The sequence below is a fragment of the Mytilus edulis genome, chromosome 11 (assembly GCF_963676685.1).
Source record: "Mytilus edulis chromosome 11, xbMytEdul2.2, whole genome shotgun sequence".
Taxonomy (NCBI): Eukaryota; Metazoa; Mollusca; class Bivalvia; order Mytilida; family Mytilidae; genus Mytilus; species Mytilus edulis.
In genome coordinates this window covers 19,120,802-19,141,514 of record NC_092354.1, presented here as the reverse complement: position 1 = coordinate 19,141,514, position 20,713 = coordinate 19,120,802, and the positions used below count along the sequence as shown (strand labels likewise).

The 20,713-nt window shown below is 31.4% G+C and overlaps 1 protein-coding gene and 1 long non-coding RNA gene across 2 annotated transcripts in view; both read right to left on the bottom strand.

Moving 5' to 3' along the window:
* Positions 1–8,381: 8,381 nt before the first annotated feature.
* On the bottom strand, positions 8,382–9,089 carry LOC139495276 (uncharacterized). Its single transcript, XR_011657304.1, has 2 exons — positions 8,968–9,089; positions 8,382–8,467 (listed from the first exon to the last, which is right to left on the bottom strand). It is a non-coding gene; the product is annotated as an uncharacterized lncRNA (long non-coding RNA).
* Positions 9,090–10,738: 1,649 nt separating this feature from the next.
* LOC139494060 (adhesive plaque matrix protein 2-like) overlaps positions 10,739–20,713 on the bottom strand; it is a 32,829-nt gene continuing 22,854 nt past the window's right edge. Inside the window, exons 6-15 of the mRNA XM_071282228.1 lie at positions 20,526–20,636; positions 18,859–18,966; positions 17,788–17,895; positions 16,710–16,817; positions 15,612–15,738; positions 14,556–14,740; positions 13,491–13,598; positions 12,425–12,532; positions 11,355–11,462; positions 10,739–10,884 (exon numbers count right to left, since the gene is read on the bottom strand). Coding sequence (XP_071138329.1) covers positions 10,754–10,884; positions 11,355–11,462; positions 12,425–12,532; positions 13,491–13,598; positions 14,556–14,740; positions 15,612–15,738; positions 16,710–16,817; positions 17,788–17,895; positions 18,859–18,966; positions 20,526–20,636 — 1,202 coding nt within the window. The 3' untranslated portion in view covers positions 10,739–10,753. The remainder of the gene's footprint in view (positions 10,885–11,354; positions 11,463–12,424; positions 12,533–13,490; positions 13,599–14,555; positions 14,741–15,611; positions 15,739–16,709; positions 16,818–17,787; positions 17,896–18,858; positions 18,967–20,525; positions 20,637–20,713) is intronic.

The window sequence follows — 20,713 nt, the reverse complement described above, 5'->3', positions numbered from 1 at the left end:
AAGGCCGTAAATGCTTCACTTTTCATATTTTTTAAACAAATTCTAACTAAATATAAAGCATTTGATTTTTCTCATTGTTGAAGGACCGTAAATGCTTCACTTTTCAAATTTTGCTGTGTCCATATCAACGGCAGCCATTTCGACCTTTTTCAAAAGAAATGTCAAAAACATTTCACTTAAGTCTAATATTCTGTCAGAACATGCTACTTTTACGTTGTTCCCCCAAAGGTTTCACTTTTTTTTTGCTGCATGCAAACTCCAAGCAGCCTTCACTTGATTTTCAGAATTTTGAGATTGAAAAATCCCGATGTATCCGAGTATTTAAGAACAATCCCGAAACAACCGAATGAACTTTCGTCAGGCTTTATTATATATCAATATACTAAATAAATAAATGATTGGGAATACGTTAAAGTAATAAAAAGTCAAGAGAATTTCAGAACGCAATTTGGTTCCGAACAATATCTATCACGCTTTGTGCATGCAGACTCCACGCGGCCTTCACGTGATTTTACTATTTTTAGAATAATTGCATAGTAACCAAATGCACTAGATTCAACCTTTACTAATTATGCAACATTTTCGAATAATTCTCTAGAAAATATAAATATTTCAATAGGTTCTAAAATTTATATTGTAAATATACACACTGCAGTTATTAATAGATAAATAAAAAAATAACTTGTACCCTTTAATACATCCAATCACAGCGTTCTTAAGTTGACTTCCTACGCCCTGTCTTGGGTACACAAAAGGCCAACCTAATGCTGGGAAAATGTAATACTACCGTTTTCCCTATACATCAAACATCATGAAATTGAATATTTTGTCCAGAACTATACGAATGAAAATTATAATAGATCCAACTTTATTCAGATTGTACTATAAAGAAACCAAAGTTTTTTTTCCGATTTATTTACATAAACTTATTAAATCAGCTGCAGCATTACTATTATATGTAGACCTTCATTACATAAAACAATGGAAATAACATTGTATATTGATATAAACGATAAAACTTGTATCTTAAAAATAAATTATCTCCAGCATACATCACGAGAGACAGAGATGTTGTTTAACAATCGGTTGATTTATCATTGTGTTGCTAAATATTAAATATCAGTAGCCCCCTGTCACGTATGATTACCGTATCACCAGGGTGATACGGTCTACGGTTTGATTAGTCAGAGGTTGGACGTCAGGATCGGGTAAATCTGTTAACGGTATTTCATTGGTTAATGGCTGCTTCCGGAATGATTCTGGGTGAAATGAACGTCTGATTGGCTATTATTGAGTGGTATGATGTGTCAGCGCGTCCGTATGTGCGGTCGGATAAGAAACATAATAGTAGGTCATCGGTATAAATTATAATGAAGTGTTCATTTGCTATCGTAAAGAGCTATAATTAAGAAATGATTCATGGAAGCCATAGATTTGTTGGTAATTTACACATGGCCTGGGCCGTGATATTCGAATTTTATCCTGAGCGTTAGCGAGGGATAAAATTAACGAATATCACGTCCCAGGCCATGTGTAAATTTACAACAAATCTATGGCTTCCATGAATTATTTCGATTCTAATAGGACAAATACGATCATTAAAAAACTGAAGCGATGATGGGTACACCGTGTGTGTGGCTGTTCTATTTTACCCACTGTTCGATAAATGTAAAACAAATCTTACAAACCTGCATGAATGATTTCTTAACTAACTGCTAGAAAAAAAAATGTGATTACTTTTTTTACTTCTCAGTAAACCCAACATTTGCAATTTTAAATTTACATTTTTTATCGTAAGCTACCGTCAAATTCACTGTTGACATGTTGTAACCAAGGAGCCGCCATGTTGACTTGCTGAAATCAGTAAATGTGCGAAATATGCAATAGAACAGAAAACAAGCAACACCTACCTCAATACTTTATTTTAATGCAATTGTATCCGAGTTTAGAAGGTAAACGCAATAGAAAACCTTCAGCTTTGACGTTTTCATTCGTATGACGTCGTGTTTTGAAATGACGTTAATGCGCAAAAATCATTACTGGAATTTCGCGGAATTTTAATTTATTTTGTTTTTGTCAATTTTTCCGTTCTCTAATGTGTAAATTCTTTTTGTTATGCATCAGAATCAGAATAAATGTTCTGTAGGGTTTTATTCAATTGTAATTGTTAACACAGCGAAATCCACAACCGTTTACACATAGGTTACGATACATGTGGATTTACGTGGGAGGCATATTTAAACAGCCGTTTGTGTAGATCTTGGAGTCTGCGCTAAGTATAGATATATCGAGAATTTTATCACGGTGTTGTTTACAAAGCGAAGGAAGCACGTCATATTAGAATGTTTATTAACAAAGCACTGTCAGTTTAGTGCAATTAATTAAATTAGTACAATTCTATAATAACGAAATCAAGTAATCTTGAAATTGTGTTGCAATTTTGGTACGAGGCTGTATATATATGTATCATTGATATTCTATAAAAATAGAACAGTAATACACACAATCTACACTTTAGACTGTGTATTAAAACGGTTGAATGATTGAGATACTTTAGTGTTAGATTTTTTCGTAAGCATAGATTTTAAAAAGTAAATACACAAAACGTATGCTCTATGTATAAAAATAATAACCACTCATTTTTCATTGCTGGGACATATTGATTAGAAAATATTAAAATCACGGAATTTACCGAAGATGTCATTTCGTTTCCCGCGCTTTCATCGCTTCATTGATTTCTGGTGTTATATGAGGAAGGCGCTACCTTAAATGCCAGCTTTATACTAAGACAATGTCCTATGTTTTGATTAGTTGTTGGTTGTTTAACGTCCAGTGGCAAATATTTCATGCATGTTCAGAACAAATGTCCTAGGTTACATGTCTAAAATGAAATTATAAGTTCAGATAGAAAATGTTTAGGGAACGAACATTGAACTTGAAAAGGCATGAGGGGTTATGGTATTTTCCTGAAAAAATATTCTGGTTCATAAATTGATGAATAAAAAATCTGTTCAAGCATAGGACAAAAAAAATGTTTTTAATCCAGATCTTCACCAAAAATGATTTTATCTTTCAGATATATATGCAAATTAAATTTAACTTTTATATATATCTTAAACATAAAAACTTCCCAAACTTCCCAAACCGCACATGTAAGTCTGTACACAGTAGTTTTTTAGGTGATAATAAAGGCCGTATAATAATTAGGCCGTATTTGCCAATTTGTTATGATAAACATTAATACTAGTGTTAAATTTTGACCAAATAATTTTAGTTGAAGGGCTTCGTTAAAAAAAATCTGACTCAAATAAAATACAATTGTGTTTCTGATCATCTTCAGTTTGTGAGTTGTATATGTTCTACATCAACTTCTTGTACTAATTCAGAGTCAGCTTTATGTCTTTTTTTGCAAATATTTTTTGTATAACATGCACATGATGTAGCTTACTTTTCAAGTTTTTATATGACAGCAAAATAAAATTGAGAATGGAAATCGGAAATATAAGCATGTAAAAAATTTGCTGAATGATGTCATAGTTGTTTTCAAGTAGACACATTGGTTTCAAGACAATAACTTGAGTATAAGTGAATGGATCTCTATGAAATTTTACTAGAAGATTCAATACACAAAAGGAAGATTATAATTGATTTTGGGGTTATAGTACATCATTATTGGGGGTGGTTTTTTTTCTTCAAAATTTTGAGTTTTTCTTCCAAAAATTACCTTATTTACATTAATTATACTCATCTAGTATATATAGATTCAACAAATACTGATTTGGCAGGAGATGCACTCAAAATAGGGTGTTTTAAATATTTTATCTGTAGTTTTTCCTATGATTTGTACGTCTTGATAATCATGATAATGTTGATGTGAGTATCATGATAAAGAAAATATATTTGGTAACTGTAAGTATATATTCACAATTGACATGCACCGGAGCAGGAAAAGGATCTTCTGTCCCTTTATTTCCAAAAATGCACATGATTTTTTTTCACAGAAACACAAGTTATTTGGTAAATAAAACATGTGTCAATGTTTGAAACTTTCAGCAATAAAAATTCAGTATAGCTTGTTTGAATGTTTCACTGATTGTATGAAAATTTTAACAGCAATGTACAAAACACTTGATAAAATTGCATTATCTGCAGAATTGTTGATAACTTTCCTCACAATAAATTCACAAGGACATAGAACTAACACATTGCCCATGCTATTCTGATCTGAGTTTTATACATACATATACTGGCATGGCTGTGCTGTTTCAAGTTGTCTTCTTTTTCTGTTTCCTAAGAAGTATTTGTTTAACCTGTTCAGTCACTATAAAGTGTTACAATTCTTATTTAGACGCAACACATAAATAGTGACCAAAAAGGTACTGCTTTCACATGAGAGGAGCTAGAAAAAAAATTAAATGTACACATTTTCAATAGTTTGTAGGACTTACTATCATATGAAATTAAGGAGATATGTACATGTAGTTCGAGACTTCTGCTGAATAGAAATATGTGGGTCTACCTGATTCCTGTTTTCAAATTAGTCCATATTGAAGGATCCGAAAGTAAAATATGTTTGATTTCAACTGACATAAAAAAAATGGTGTTATTTATATGCTCAATATACATCTGCGGTCGTATCAGGCTGTGCATGGCAAAGCATTTTATTGCCTTTAGGTTTGTACTTTTTTTTTTGGTCATGAAAATAAATTTTTAAGTCTGTTGTGAAGTTGCTAACATGAGAATACTCTAATTTTACCTAAATTGTTAGTTTTTTTTACCCAACTTTTTTATGTACCAGACAAAAGTTTATTCTGTGCTTATTTTGTAGACTTCCCTTGTTTACAATAGAGTTACACACATTTAATTTTGAGTCCATGTAGAGTCATTGAAAAATGAGTTTGAAATTACATCCAAACAATCCATGATCCTATAATGAGACCAGTACCCAAATTCCATACATCATTACATGTATGGTTAATTTCAAATCCTTTAAACTGGGATATAAACAGAGATTTTGTTTTATTTCATGCTGTAACTATTATTTTTGGAACAAAGGATATTCATGGTAACACATCTAATTTGCTCATTTTATTGAAACCCAATTGAACCTTTCCATAGATTCACCTGATAGTGACCTGTCCATTTAAACTTTTTGCAGTTCTATTGTCCCATTGAACAAATACAACAGGTATTGTTCTCTGTATAGTTTATAGTCACTCAGACCTTTAAATTTCTTCTAAGAGAAATCTATCACTCATTAATTAATCTACCAGAGTAAAAAGAAGATAATAAGATAATTGCACATGCAGGTATTTTTTGTTGAAAAGGTGCAATTTGGTTACTGAGTACAATTTTGGTACTGTGATGTTATATCATAAGTGTGTATTGCTAAATAGGTTGAAATGTGAACCTGATAGTGATATAGTGATAAAGTACTTGGTAGAGTAAAAATGTTTTGATCAGGGATAAACTGATGCATAAAATATGCAGGTGACTGCTGCAGCTTGAATTTTAAAGGATGTAGCCCACATTCTTCCAAGTAACATACCCTGTATATACCTATCATGGACAGTGGTTTATTCTCATGGGTTATCATATTAATAACTCCATCTTCCCATAAAATCCAATTTTGGACAATATTGAAGCATACAATATATACAGTAGTCAGTTCTAAATGTACTACTCAGACTCAAGTCTCCTTTTATGATTAAACTTAGAGAGAGAAAACAAAACAGTTTCCATTTCCTGGGACTGTATGAGGTGTGACATAATCAATGAAAAGATGTCTTGAGAGTTTGCCATTTAGGAAGTACAGAATTAGAAGATTGTGAATTATTTGAATGTTTTAACTTTTGTTAAGTTTTAAATTAGTCTGTGGGCTACCATAGGATCCAGCGGGAGACCCTTTTCTTGGGAAAAAAATGATGATTATATAGGGAATAACTGAAGCATGACTGGAGCGCACCGTCACCCCCCTTTTTTTTATGAAAAATGCTGGATTCGCCATTGACTACATGAATAACCGTGATCACATTCAACTGTATAATTATCACTGTTCCTTGGTGTGGGGAATAATGATATGTGGCAGATGAACATAAGGAGTCATGGTCAACCAGTGCACCGGAGTTTGCCCGGCATGGCCAATTTGTAAAAAAAAATGCGAAATGTATTGCTTGTAGAATTTTTTTCTTTGTTCCCATGGCTGGACGGAACTTTTACGCTAAATATGTTATCGTTAATTATGATTTTGTGACTTTTGAATGAAGTACCTGTGATTATTTAGGACATTTGCTTTGACCACACTGATAATGGAATGTTGAAGCAGACGAAACATGGCGTCAGATGTTGTTGTCATAACTTCGGTAATTTCCGTGGTACAATAAAATTCAAATAAGCTACACAAGTAGCCAACATTTCTGAATTCTTGTTTTTGCAAACAAATAAAAATTCATGTCGTATTTAACATAGAAATTATTCCAATCTGTCCCGTTTTTTCAAGATCGCGTTAAAACGTTAAATTCGGCCGCCATTAAAAAAAATAATCGTACGAGATTTAGCGAGAGTGACGAAACTTTTCAGATGGGTCGTCTAGAAAGAGTTATCGTTCTTTGTCCCAAAACGATGCTTCTACCATAAGTGCCAGCATAGCTGGCATATTAAACAAAACCAGAAAACAGCTGACTGATTAGAAGAATACAAAACTTACAAGGTGAGCAATATGGTTTCTTGTATGCAAAGAAGCCTACACCCAAGCATCACGGTATAGTTATCGGCAAGGGTTACAGTGCCCTGTGTCAGCTGTTACAATATTATTTTTTTACAATATGGGATAGTACGGATCGAAGGCGTCCCAGAAAAAAATTAAAATAGTCTTGCCAGACGTCATAATTTGGACTAAATATGGGACAGCATCGTACATTGAGTAACTGAGACACAATTATGACTATGAGCTACCAAGCTTGACAATTCATGGTAATAAAATATCAAAGCTAAATCTACAGAAAAATAAGAAAAAAAATGTCCTTAGGTGAACGTCTTTATATCAACATAGCTGTATATACAGTTTTATACTGCACTCGTTTTATTTGAGCAGTCAAAATGCGTTGACTGTATATTTCTATGTCATATACAGTCACTGACCCGATATCACTTTTGCTCATGAATCTTTAAATAGAAATTGCCGAAATAATATTGAATTATTCATACGACCTCTTCAACCTGTTCTTGTTTCAAATGCATACAACGATGCGTGGAACGACTCACAATGTTTCTTTTGCAATTATTGGAAAAACATATTTAATTTGTTAATATTTTTTGTTTGCAACCTATAAATCATTATGTTTTATGCTTATGGTTGATATTTAAGTCCATACTCAAACGATTTCGTTCACCATCGAGTGTTGGTTTCAACAGGTAAATGTAAATTTCATTGTGTTGTATATTTCTCCGCGAGCATGATGTGAGGCCTTTTTAAAGGGTATTTCCCGCAATATTTAAATCAAATGAATAACCTTAACGCATTATACAACAATTGAAAATGTTTTTTTAGATTGCAGTATAAAGACAATAATAGTGCATTGACTTGACATATAAACGATATAAGGATTCGGCCCGAAACGGGGAAATAGCTCGGCACAGCCTCGCATTTCCCCGTTTCTAAGCCTCATCCTTATATCGTTGATATGTCAAGTCAATGCACTATTATTGTCTATGTATATCTAACCCCTCTAGCTGGACGTCTTAACTATAGATGATATTATTATGATTGAAGGCAGCAATTTATACGATCGCATCTTATTTCCTTCAAACCCAAAATACTTGCAAGACAGCGAGGGTAGCGAGCTCCCAAAAAAATGTTCGCATGCCCCCCCCCCCCCCCCCCCCCCATTTCCCCCTTTCTAGGAAAATTTGGTTGGCCTTCACTAATGAAAATTCTGGGTTTTTTTTCCTTTGCTGTCATGTTACTATATTTTTATAGTGATTTGGGTTGTGTTTGTTTTTTTTGACATTTTATCTGTTGTGTCTGTTTGTTTTGATCACGCATTATTGTCAACATGGTAATATTTTGTACGGTTGTTATACAAGTGAGAGGTTCGGATACAATGTACATGTAACACGTGGTTCAATCCACCATTTTCTTCATGGAGAAATACCTGTATGAAGTTATGAATATGACAGTGTTTCCCATTTGTTTGATGTGTTTAAACTTTTAATATTGACATTTGATGGGATACTGGCCGTTATTTGCTTTCTTTGGGTTTTTGGTTTTTTCATATATAGAGCGTTTTATATTTCTTGGTGTTTATTTCATAAACTTTTGCTAAAACATTTGGGTGTATCAATATCATTTGATCATAAGAATGAAGATACCAATTTATATATGAATATCAAATATCCTTTAATAATGAAAAACAATTTTAAATTTCTAGATTAACTTAATACTCGTCATCATCGTTGTAAGATGGTGCTGCAAAATAAAAATATATCAATTAATATAAATATGGGACAAACAATGTGATATCAATATATTCTTAAGTTGTAAAGACATTATAACTTGTTCAAATAAAAATAATAACTGTTTATCGTGTGTACTTGTTTTGATATCTGAAGTGAAAGATTCCAATTGCTTTCAAATTATCATGTTTCCGTCCTAGATATGCAAAACTTTTAAAACAAAACATCACACAGCTATCCATTGTTATCATCCATTGTTGAAGACGTCGCGTTGATTAAATCGTACGTGGTTTAAGAACCCAATGTATGTTTATATGTTATATAAGAGTAATATTTGATTCGTCCTTGATATACTAGCCAACATTTTATACGTACGTAAGATAAGAGCACAATATTTAATACGAACGTGACACAAGAGCACTACCTTTGATGCACAATATATAATTCGTCAGCGGTATATGAGCACAATATTCGATACGCACATGACATAAGAGCACACTATTTGATACGTACGTGATTTAAGAGCACAATATCTGCCACTATATCCTCTTGCACATGTACACACATATCCGGTACCTTTAACAGTACACTTTCCTCTATTTTTGCAAGGTTTTGAAGCACATGGGTCTGGTTTATCTACAAATTAAAAAGAGAAAGAAGTCGTCATATTCAATCATCTGATGAATATAAAAGAAACACAGCATAGATACCAGCCTTATCAATCAATTCGTCGCACTCGCCTTTTGTCTTAAACACATAAGTAGAGCTCGAAAAAAGTCAGAAGGTCAAATAAAGTACGAAGTTGCATAGCATTGATGTGTTTCATAAAACAAATGGAAAGGGATTAAATGTTATTTAAGTTGGTTTAAATCAATATGCGACAATATAAGACAATAAGATAACTGAAATCAAGAATCGCAAACGTATTATTAATTTCCGATCATCATCTATACACGAACAATTTTACATCTGTTTAAATATATTTGAATTTGGTAAAATTTGCTTGAGTAGCTTCACGTTTCACGAAATGCAGGAAAAGCTGCGCAAAATCAGTCTCAATTTAAATCCAAGCATATTTCTGAGACTATAATATTTGACTTTTTTTACTCATATACAAACATGATTTTTTAGTGCAATGACTGCCGCTGTATCCGTATGCGCATTTGCATCTATAAGTTTTTCCATTCCAAATACATTTTCCTCTGTTTTTGCATGGCTTTGAAACAACACAAGGGTTTGGTTTATCTTCAAAACAGGAATTTAAGATGGAAATATAAATAAGAAGATGTGGTATGAGAGCCAATGAGACAACTCTCCATCCAAGTCACAATGTTTAAACAGTAATCAATTATAGGTCTAAGTATTGCCTTCAACACATAGCCTTGGCTCACACAGAAAGCAGGCTATAAAGGGCCCAACAATGACTAGTATGATACAATTATCGTGTGCATGAAAATAACCCACCAAAAATACCACGATTATCAATTAATTCGTCACACGCACCTTTCATCTTACACACACATCAATAAAGCAACAACAAAAACAATACGAAGTTGAATAACATTATTTTTATTTCACATAAAAAAAAATCTTTTTGCAACAATATATTACATTATTATAACTGAATTCAAGAATCAGAAACTTATTAATACTTTGAGAACTCCACACTGAACAATTTTACATCGGTTAAAATATATTTGAATTTGGGATAATTTTATTCGTTTGATGTGTTTGAGCTTTTAATTTTGCTATTTGATTAGAAAGTTTCCGTTTTGAATATTCCGCGGGGTTCTGTATTTTGACATTTTGCTTCAGTGTCTTCACATTTCACGAATTGCAGGAAAAGGTGCGCAGAAGCAGTCTCAATTTAAATCCAAGCATGATTTTGCAACATTACTATTTGACTTTTGTTAATCTTATACAAACATGATTTTTAAGTGCAATGCCTGCCGCTGTATCCATATGCGCATTTGCATCTATAAGATTTTCCGTTCCAAATACACTTTCTTCTGTTTTTGCATGGCTTTGAAACACCACAAGGGTTTGGTTTATCTTATAAAACAGAAATGTAAGTATCAGCTTGTCCTAATTTAGCCTTTATGATGTTGGTAATGTTTATTTTGAACTGAATATTTTCAAACTGAATTATAAATTAAACATCCTTGGTATTTCTCGCCGTACTTTTTCCTAATTTTTTTTATACTTCTTTATTTCTGGCCTTTTCTGCTGTATGTTTTGTCATTTACTATCCATTTAATCAACCCCACCCTGATATAGATGTTTGAATTTAAATACTTCTTTACTTGAAGGCTTTAGCAGTACAATGACTTCCACGATATCCGTAAGCACATTTACAGGTATAAGTATTTCCATTATAATTACATTTTCCTCCGTTTTTGCAAGGTTTTGTGTTACATGGGTTTGGTTTATCTTAAAAATGACATTTCCACATTACGATGTGATATATATCATATATTGATCAATATAAAGATACATGGAAAAGTCAAAAATGAAAGTAATTGATTCTAAATTGAACTTTCATCTCTACAATTTGACAATACAAAGGAACAGACTTTCATGTTACAATTGACCTTTTCAGAATCTAAAGAATCATAGGTAATTTCATTGTTCGTACTACAATTTGTTATTCCCTTACCACTTTGGGTATTCTTATTCATTAAAGTTATGCATTTCATTACGTAAATAATTTTCAATCTTTGACTATAACGTAGGATACAAGCATTTGAATATTGATATTGAGTAATTTAGATTGATGTATTTTTTACACATACTGCACATGATTACATAACCTGCATATGATTACACATACTGCACATGATTACACATACTGCATATGATTACACATACTGCACATGATAACACATTACTTATTATCTTACCTCCACATTTAGGTCCATAATAACCTCCTTTACAGATACAGTTGTAACTACTGCCTTTGTTGACACATCTGCCACTGTTCTTGCATGGATTGGGTTTACAGGCATTAACTATGTATAAGAATATTTGTTATGAATGACCACGAATAAAAAAAATTCCAAGTCACATGGAAACCATCGAGACTGATGAAAAAGGTATCAACGAGATCTTTTAATAGATGCTGTTATATTGTTGCATGATACGCAGTCTAAACTTAATTCTTCTTCTTTTCTAAAGATCTGAATACAATCATCAGGCATCTTTTTAAATGACCTCGCAATAAGAAAATGAGAGGAAAGCAAAGTAAACAACAAACGTCATTATGTAATGTTTAATGAAACGCTGAGATGAAAATAAATTTAAAATGATTGATGAAATGTGAAATGCACAACACAAAGTTGACAACACTGTCAAAAGAGTGAAACTTATAAAATACAACAAAGAATCTTATACGCATTTAATTTTAGCATGAGCTTGTCAATATATTTCAAACGGTTTTTTAACGGCTTTAAGAAAAATAGAGAAAAAAATTAGAACACACATGCACTGGCTGTGTTTTGCACGCTTGCATGTTGTTGGAGTGTGTCGAATTACAAATAACTGTCATTTAACCAAATTCTTTTATTATTAAGTGGATATAAAAAGGCATTGGTTAATTAGTTAGAAGGAAACATTTCTTTCATCATTGTTAAACATATGCATAATGGTTTGATTAGTTTTGGACTTTATTGTTTTATTGTTTTTTCTAGTTTAAATTTAAATTTTTACTACAATTTGTTATTCCCTTTCCACCTTGGGTACTCTTATTCATTAAAGTTATGCATTTCCTTACGTAAATAATTTTCAATCTTTGACTATAACGTAGGATACAAGCATTTGAATATTGATATTGAGTAATTTAGATTGATGTATTATTTACACATGCTGCACATGATTACATAACCTGCATATGATTACACATACTTCACATGATTACACATACTGCATATGATTACACTTACTGCACATGATTACACATTACTTATTATCTTACCTCCACATGTAGGTCCAGAATAACCTCCTTTACAGATACAGTTGTAACTACTGCCTTTGTTGACACATCTGCCACTGTTCTTGCATGGATTGGGTTTACAGACATTAACTATATATATATAACAATATTTTGTTATGAATGACCACGAAACAATAAAATTCCAAGTCACATCGAAACCATCGAGACTTATGAAAAAGGTATCAACGAGATATTTTAATAGATGCTGTTATATTGTTGCACGATACGCAGTCTAAATTTAATTCTTCTTCTTTTCTAAAGATCTGAATACAATCATCAGACATCTTTTTAAATGACCTCGCAATAAGAAAATGAGAGGAAAGCAAAGCAAACAATAAACGTCATTATGTAATGTTTAATGAAACGCTGAGATGAACATAAATTTAAAATGATTGATGAATTGTGAAATGCACAAAACAAAGTTGACAAAAGGGTGAAACTTATAAAATACAATAAAGACTGTTATACGCATTTAAATTAAGCATAAGCTTGTCATCATATCTCAAACGGTTTTTTAACGGCTTTAAGCAAAATAGAGAAAAAAACTAGAACAAACATGCACTGGCAGTGTTTTGCACGCTTGCATGTGGTTCGAGTGTGTCGAATTACAAATAACTGTCATTTAACCAAATTCTTTTATTATTAAGTGGATATAATAAGGCATTGGTTAATTAGTTAGAAGGAAACATTTCTTTCATCATTGTTAAACATATGCATAATGGTTTGATTAATTTTGGACTTTATTGTTTTATTGTTTTTTCTAGTTTAAATTAAAATTTTTACTACAATTTTTTATTCCCTTTCCACCTTGGGTATTCTTATTCATTAAAGTTATGCATTTCATTACGTAAATAATTTTCAATCTTTGACTATAACGTAGGATACAAGCATTTGAATATTGATATTGAGTAATTTAGATTGATGTATTATTTACACATACTGCACATGATTACATAACCTGCATATGATTACACATACTGCACATGATTACACATACTGCATATGATTACACTTACTGCACATGATTACACATTACTCATTATCTTACCTCCACATGTAGGTCCAGAATAACCTCCTTTACATATACAGTTGTAACTACTGCCTTTGTTGACACATCTGCCACTGTTCTTGCATGGATTGGGTTTACAGACATTAACTATATATATATAAGAATATTTTGTTATGAATGACCACGAAACAATAAAATTCCAAGTCACATGGAAACCATCGAGACTGATGAAAAAGGTATCAACGAGATATTTTAATAGATGCTGTTATACTGTTGCACGATACGCAGTCTAAACTTAATTCTTCTTCTTTTCTAAAGATCTGAATACAATCATCAGGCATCTTTTTAAATGACATCGCAATAAGAAAATGAGTGGAAAGCAAAGAAAACAATAAACGTCATTATGTAATGTTGAATGAAACGCTGAGATGAACATAAATTTAAAATGATTGATGAATTGTGAAATGCACAAAACAAAGTTGACAAAAGGGTGAAACTTATAAAATACAATAAAGACTTTTATACGCATTTAAATTAAGCATAATCTTGTCATCATATCTCAAACGGTTTTTTAACGGCTTTAAGCAAAATAGAGAAAAAACTAGAACAAACATGCACTGGCTGTGCTTTGCACGCTTGCATGTGGTTCGAGTGTGTCGAATTACAAATAACTGTCATTTAACCAAATTCTTTTATTATTAAGTGGATATAATAAGGCATTGGTTACTTAGTTAGAAGGAAACATTTCTTTCATCATTGTTAAACATATGCATAATGGTTTGATTAATTTTGGACTTTATTGTTTTATTGTTTTTTCTAGTTTAAATTAAAATTTTTACTACAATTTTTTATTCCCTTTCCACCTTGGGTATTCTTATTCATTAAAGTTATGCATTTCATTACGTAAATAATTTTCAATCTTTGACTATAACGTAGGATACAAGCATTTGAATATTGATATTGAGTAATTTAGATTGATGTATTATTTACACATACTGCACATGATTACATAACCTGCATATGATTACACATACTGCACATGATTACACATACTGCATATGATTACACATACTGCACATGATTACACATTACTCATTATCTTACCTCCACATGTAGGTCCAGAATAACCTCCTTTACAGATACAGTTGTAACTACTGTCTTTGTTGACACATCTGCCACTGTTCTTGCATGGATTGGGTTTACAGACATTAACTATATATGTATAAGAATATTTTGTTATGAATGACCCCGAAACAATAAAATTCCAAGTCACATGGAAACCATCGAGACTGATGAAAAAGGTATCAACGAGATATTTTAATAGAAGCTGTTATATTGTTGCACGATACGCAGTCTAAACTTAATTCTTCTTCTTTTCTAAAGATCTGAATACAATCATCAGGCATCTTTTTAAATGACATCGCAATAAGAAAATGAGAGGAAAGCAAAGCAAACAATCAACGTCATTATGTAATGTTTAATGAAACGCTGAGATAGACATAAATTTAAAATGATTGATGAATTGTGAAATGCACAAAACAAAGTTGACAACACTGTCAAAAGAGTGAAACTTAGAAAATACAATAAAGACTTTTATACGCATTTAAATTAAGCATAAGCTTGTCATCATATCTCAAACGGTTTTTTAACGGCTTTAAGCAAAATAGAGAAAAAAACTAGAACAAACATGCACTGGCTGTGTTTTGCACGCTTGCATGTGGTTCGAGTGTGTCGAATTACAAATAACTGTCATTTAACCAAATTCTTTTATTATTAAGTGGATATAATATGGCATTGGTTAATTAGTTAGAAGGAAACATTTCTTTCATCATTGTTAAACATAAGCATAATGGTTTGATTAATTTTGGACTTTATTGTTTTATTGTTTTTTCTAGTTTAAATTAAAATTTTTACTACAATTTTTTATTCCCTTTCCACCTTGGGTATTCTTATTCATTAAAGTTATGCATTTCATTACGTAAATAATTTTCAATCGTTGACTATACCGTAGGATACAAGCATTTGAATATTGATATTGAGTAATTTAGATTGATGTATTATTTACACATACTGCACATGATTACATAACCTGCATATGATTACACATACTGCACATGATTACACATACTGCATATGATTACACTTACTGCACATGATTACACATTACTCATTATCTTACCTCCACATGTAGGTCCAGAATAACCTTCTTTACAGATACAGTTGTAACTACTGTCTTTGTTGACACATCTGCCACTGTTCTTGCATGGATTGGGTTTACAGACATTAACTATATATATATATATAAGAATATTTTGTTATGAATGACCACGAAACAATAAAATTCCAAGTCACATGGAAACCATCGAGACTGATGAAAAAGGTATCAACGAGATATTTTAATAGAAGCTGTTATATTGTTGCACGATACGCAGTCTAAATTTAATTCTTCTTCTTTTCTAAAGATCTGAATACAATCATCAGGCATCTTTTTAAATGACATCGCAATAAGAAAATGAGAGGAAAGCAAAGCAAACAATAAACGTCATTATGTAATGTTTAATGAAACGCTGAGATAAACATAAATTTAAAATGATTGATGAATTGTGAAATGCACAAAATAAAGTTGACAACACTGTCAAAAGAGTGAAACTTATAAAATACAATAAAGACTTTTATACGCATTTAAATTAAGCATAAGCTTGTCATCATATCTCAAACGGTTTTTTAACGGCTTTAAGCAAAATAGAGAAAAAAACTAGAACAAACATGCACTGGCTGTGTTTTGCACGCTTGCATGTGGTTCGAGTGTGTCGAATTACAAATAACTGTCATTTAACCAAATTCTTTTATTATTAAGTGGATATAATATGGCATTGGTTAATTAGCTAGAAGGAAACATTTCTTTCATCATTGTTAAACATATGCATAATGGTTTGATTAATTTTGGACTTTATTGTTTTATTGTTTTTTCTAGTTTAAATTAAAATTTTTACTACAATTTTTTATTCCCTTTCCACCTTGGGTATTCTTATTCATTAAAGTTATGCATTTCATTACGTAAATAATTTTCAATCGTTGACTATAACGTAGGATACAAGCATTTGAATATTGATATTGAGTAATTTAGATTGATGTATTATTTACACATACTGCACATGATTACATAACCTGCATATGATTACACATACTGCACATGATTACACATATTGCATATGATTACACTTACTGCACATGATTACACATTACTCATTATCTTACCTCCACATGTAGGTCCAGAATAACCTTCTTTACAGATACAGTTGTAACTACTGCCTTTGATGACACATCTGCCACTGTTCTTGCATGGATTGGGTTTACAGACATTAACTATATATATATATAAGAATATTTTGTTATGAATGACCACGAAACAATAAAATTCCAAGTCACATGGAAACCATCGAGACTGATGAAAAAGGTATCAACGAGATATTTTAATAGATGCTGTTATATTGTTGCACGATACGCAGTCTAAACTTAATTCTTCTTCTTTTCTAGAGATATGAATACAATCATCAGGCATCTTTTTAAATGACATCGCAATAAGAAAATGAGAGAAAAGCAAAGCAAACAATAAACGTCATTATGTAATGTTTTATGAAACGCTGAGATGAACATAAATTTAAAATGATTGATGAATTGTGAAATGCACAAAACAAAGTTGACAACACTGTCAAAAGAGTGAAACTTATAAAATTCAATAAAGACTTTTATACGCATTTAAATTTAGCATAAGCTTGTCATCATATCTCAAACGGTTTTTTAACGGCTTTAAGCAAAATAGAGAAAAAAACTAGAACAAACATGCACTGGCTTTGTTTTGCACGCTTGCATGTGGTTCGAGTGTGTCGAGTTACAAATAACTGTCATTTAACCCAATTCTTTTATTATTAAGTGGATATAATAAGGCATTGGTTAATTAGTTAGAAGGAAACATTTCTTTCATCATTGTTAAACATATGCATAATGGTTTGATTAATTTTGGACTTTATTGTTTTATTGTTTTTTCTAGTTTAAAATTTAAATTTTTACTACAATTTGTTATTCCCTTTCCACCTTGGGTATTCTTATTCATTAAAGTTATGCATTTCATTACGTAAATAATTTTCAATCTTTGACTATAACGTAGGATACAAGCATTTGAATATTGATATTGAGTAATTTAGATTGATGTATTATTTACACATACTGCACATGATTACATAACCTGCATATGATTACACATACTGCACATGATTACACATACTGCATATGATTACACATACTGCACATGATTACACATTACTTATTATGTTACCTCCACATGTAGGTCCAGAATAACCTCCTTTACAAATACAGTTGTAACTACTGCCTTTGTTGACACATCTGCCACTGTTCTTGCATGGATTGGATTTACAGGCATTAACTATGTATATAAGAATATTTGGTATGAATGACCACGAAACAATAACGTTCCAAGTCACATGGAAACCATCGAGACTGATGAAAAAGGTATCAACGAGATCTTTTAATAGATACTGTTATATTGTTGCACGATACGCAGTCTAAACTTAATTCTTCTTCTTTTCTAAAGATCTGAATACAATCATCAGGCATCCTTTTAAATGACATCTCAATAAGAAAATGAGAGGAAAGCAAAGCAAACAATAAACGTCATTATGTAATGTTTAATGAACGCTGAGATGAAAACAAATTTAAAATGATTGATGAATTGTGAAATGCACAAAACAAAGTTGACAACACCGTCAAAAGAGTGAAACTTATAAAATACAATAAAGACTTTTATACGCATTTAAATTTAGCATAAGCTTGTCATCATATCTCAAACGGTTTTTTAACGGCTTTAAGCAAAATAGAGAAAAAACTAGAACAAACATGCACTGGCTGTGTTTTGCACGCTTGCATGTGGTTCGAGTGTGTCGAGTTACAAATAACTGTCATTTAACCCAATTCTTTTATTATTAAGTGGATATAATAAGGTATTGGTTAATTAGTTAGAAGGAAACATTTCTTTCATCATTGTTAAACATATGCATAATGGTTTGATTAATTTTTGACTTTATTGTTTTATTGTTTTTTCTAGTTTAAAATTTAAATTTTTACTACAATTTGTTATTCCCTTTCCACCTTGGGTATTCTTATTAATTAAAGTTATGCATTTCCTTACGTAAATAATTTTCAATCTTTGACTATAACGTAGGATACAAGCATTTGAATATTGATATTGAGTAATTTAGATTGATGTATTTTTTACACATACTGCACATGATTACATAACCTGCATATGATTACACATACTGCACATGATTACACATACTGCATATGATTACACATACTGCACATGATTACACATAACTTATTATCTTACCTCCACATTTAGGTTCAGAATAATAACCTTTACAGATACAGTTGTAACTACTGCCTTTGTTGACACATCTGCCACTGTTCTTGCATGGATTGGGTTTACAGGCATTAACTATGTATATAAGAATACTCGTTATGAATGACCACGAAATAATAAACTCCAAGTCACATGGATTGGGGTTACAAGCATGTACTACTAGTATATAAATGAGAAGATGTGGTTTGAGTGCCAATGAAACAAATTTCTATCCAAGACGCAATGTATACAAAGTTAACAATTAAAGGTGAAAGTACTGTAGTATTGACTAAGAAAATAATGCAGATTTTAAAAAAAAGTATCAAAATCAATTATATTGTTAATACGACATAGTGTTTGAACATATAGTAGATAAAACAATATATACCGTCGCTGGGGTTCTAAAATGTTGTAAATTACAATTTTTTCAAGAAAAAATATCCCACAAACAGGCTTTGAAAAATATGACAAAATGCATGCTTCCAAAATGTCGTTTGTGAACTTGAACATTTTTGTAAATAGCAGTGAAATAAAAACTTTGACATTTCTGTATTATCCAAGAATTATCCTTAAATTATTTTCACTGAAATAAAGAAATGTACAATTTTTTTTCCCAAAGCCATTCTACAACGATTTTCAAGTTTTCATGCAACATTTTGGAAGCAAATTTTACAAACAACTAACATTGGCAATTTTGCAATATGTCTTATTTCACACATTTTGATTGGTCTAACTGTATGCTATTTTGTAATAGCAAAGATTTCCTCCCGCCCAGACCATTGATGTCAAAATGTATTTTTAGCCAAAAAAGTCATATACGAAATATTTTAGAAGCCCAGCGACGATATATGGGATACTGTTGATTCATATATTTTTCATTGGTATCAATGTTAATGCATTGAGGAAAACAAACATTTTTGTTGGGGTTCATTTTTAATCAGCCAATTACATCTTGAGCTTTCAACTCTTTAAAAGTGTATAATAATCTTACGATCCCGAAAAAAAATTCAGAACAAAGAGCATAATTACACTCCATGTAAAGCAAAAGTCTCGTTAGTGTTACTGTTCTGGAGTTTGCACTATTTTCTATCCGTTTATTTTTACTAAATTGCAATTACCGTTTTACCAAAAGTAAAGATTCATCTCAATTGATACCCTCATTTGCTTGTGATATTTCGAAATTTCCCCGTTGTTCATAAAGAAATGAATACATTTACACATGTTTATTAATATGACTTGATTACAATGAATTGAAAAGAACTTACAGTGGAGAGAAGTAAGTATTTCAAAGTAAAATATAAATACACAATGTATATAATAAGCTTTTTGGTTTGCTACTGACCCCCTACTGATCCATAAAGGGTAATTACAATTCAAATCTTTTCATGGATTTCCCTTTCCATTAATAGATCTTTGTGGGGTCATAGGTGAATTGACTAACAAATGTATTGCATACGTACTTGTCTTGTTAAGTTATATATATATATAAGTAATGATATACAATAAGTCACTAGTAATACTAAACGTGACGTCATGAACTCTATTTGAAATCTACTAACACAATTTGAACCCATCGGATGTCATCCCGTGACGGCGTTTAACCAAGCATGACGTCATTATTTATGCGAGGTGTGATAATACATATTACACCTTACCTTTACATGTAGGACCATAGTATCCTCCGGTACATTTACATGTGTAACCACCGCGGCCATTAGATGAACATTTCCCGCCGTTTTTACATGGATTTGGGGCACATATATATTCTATAAATGAGAAGTAAAAATCATATATCTATGAATGTTCATAAAATTAGATACAAATAAAGGCAGCAGTAGTTAAC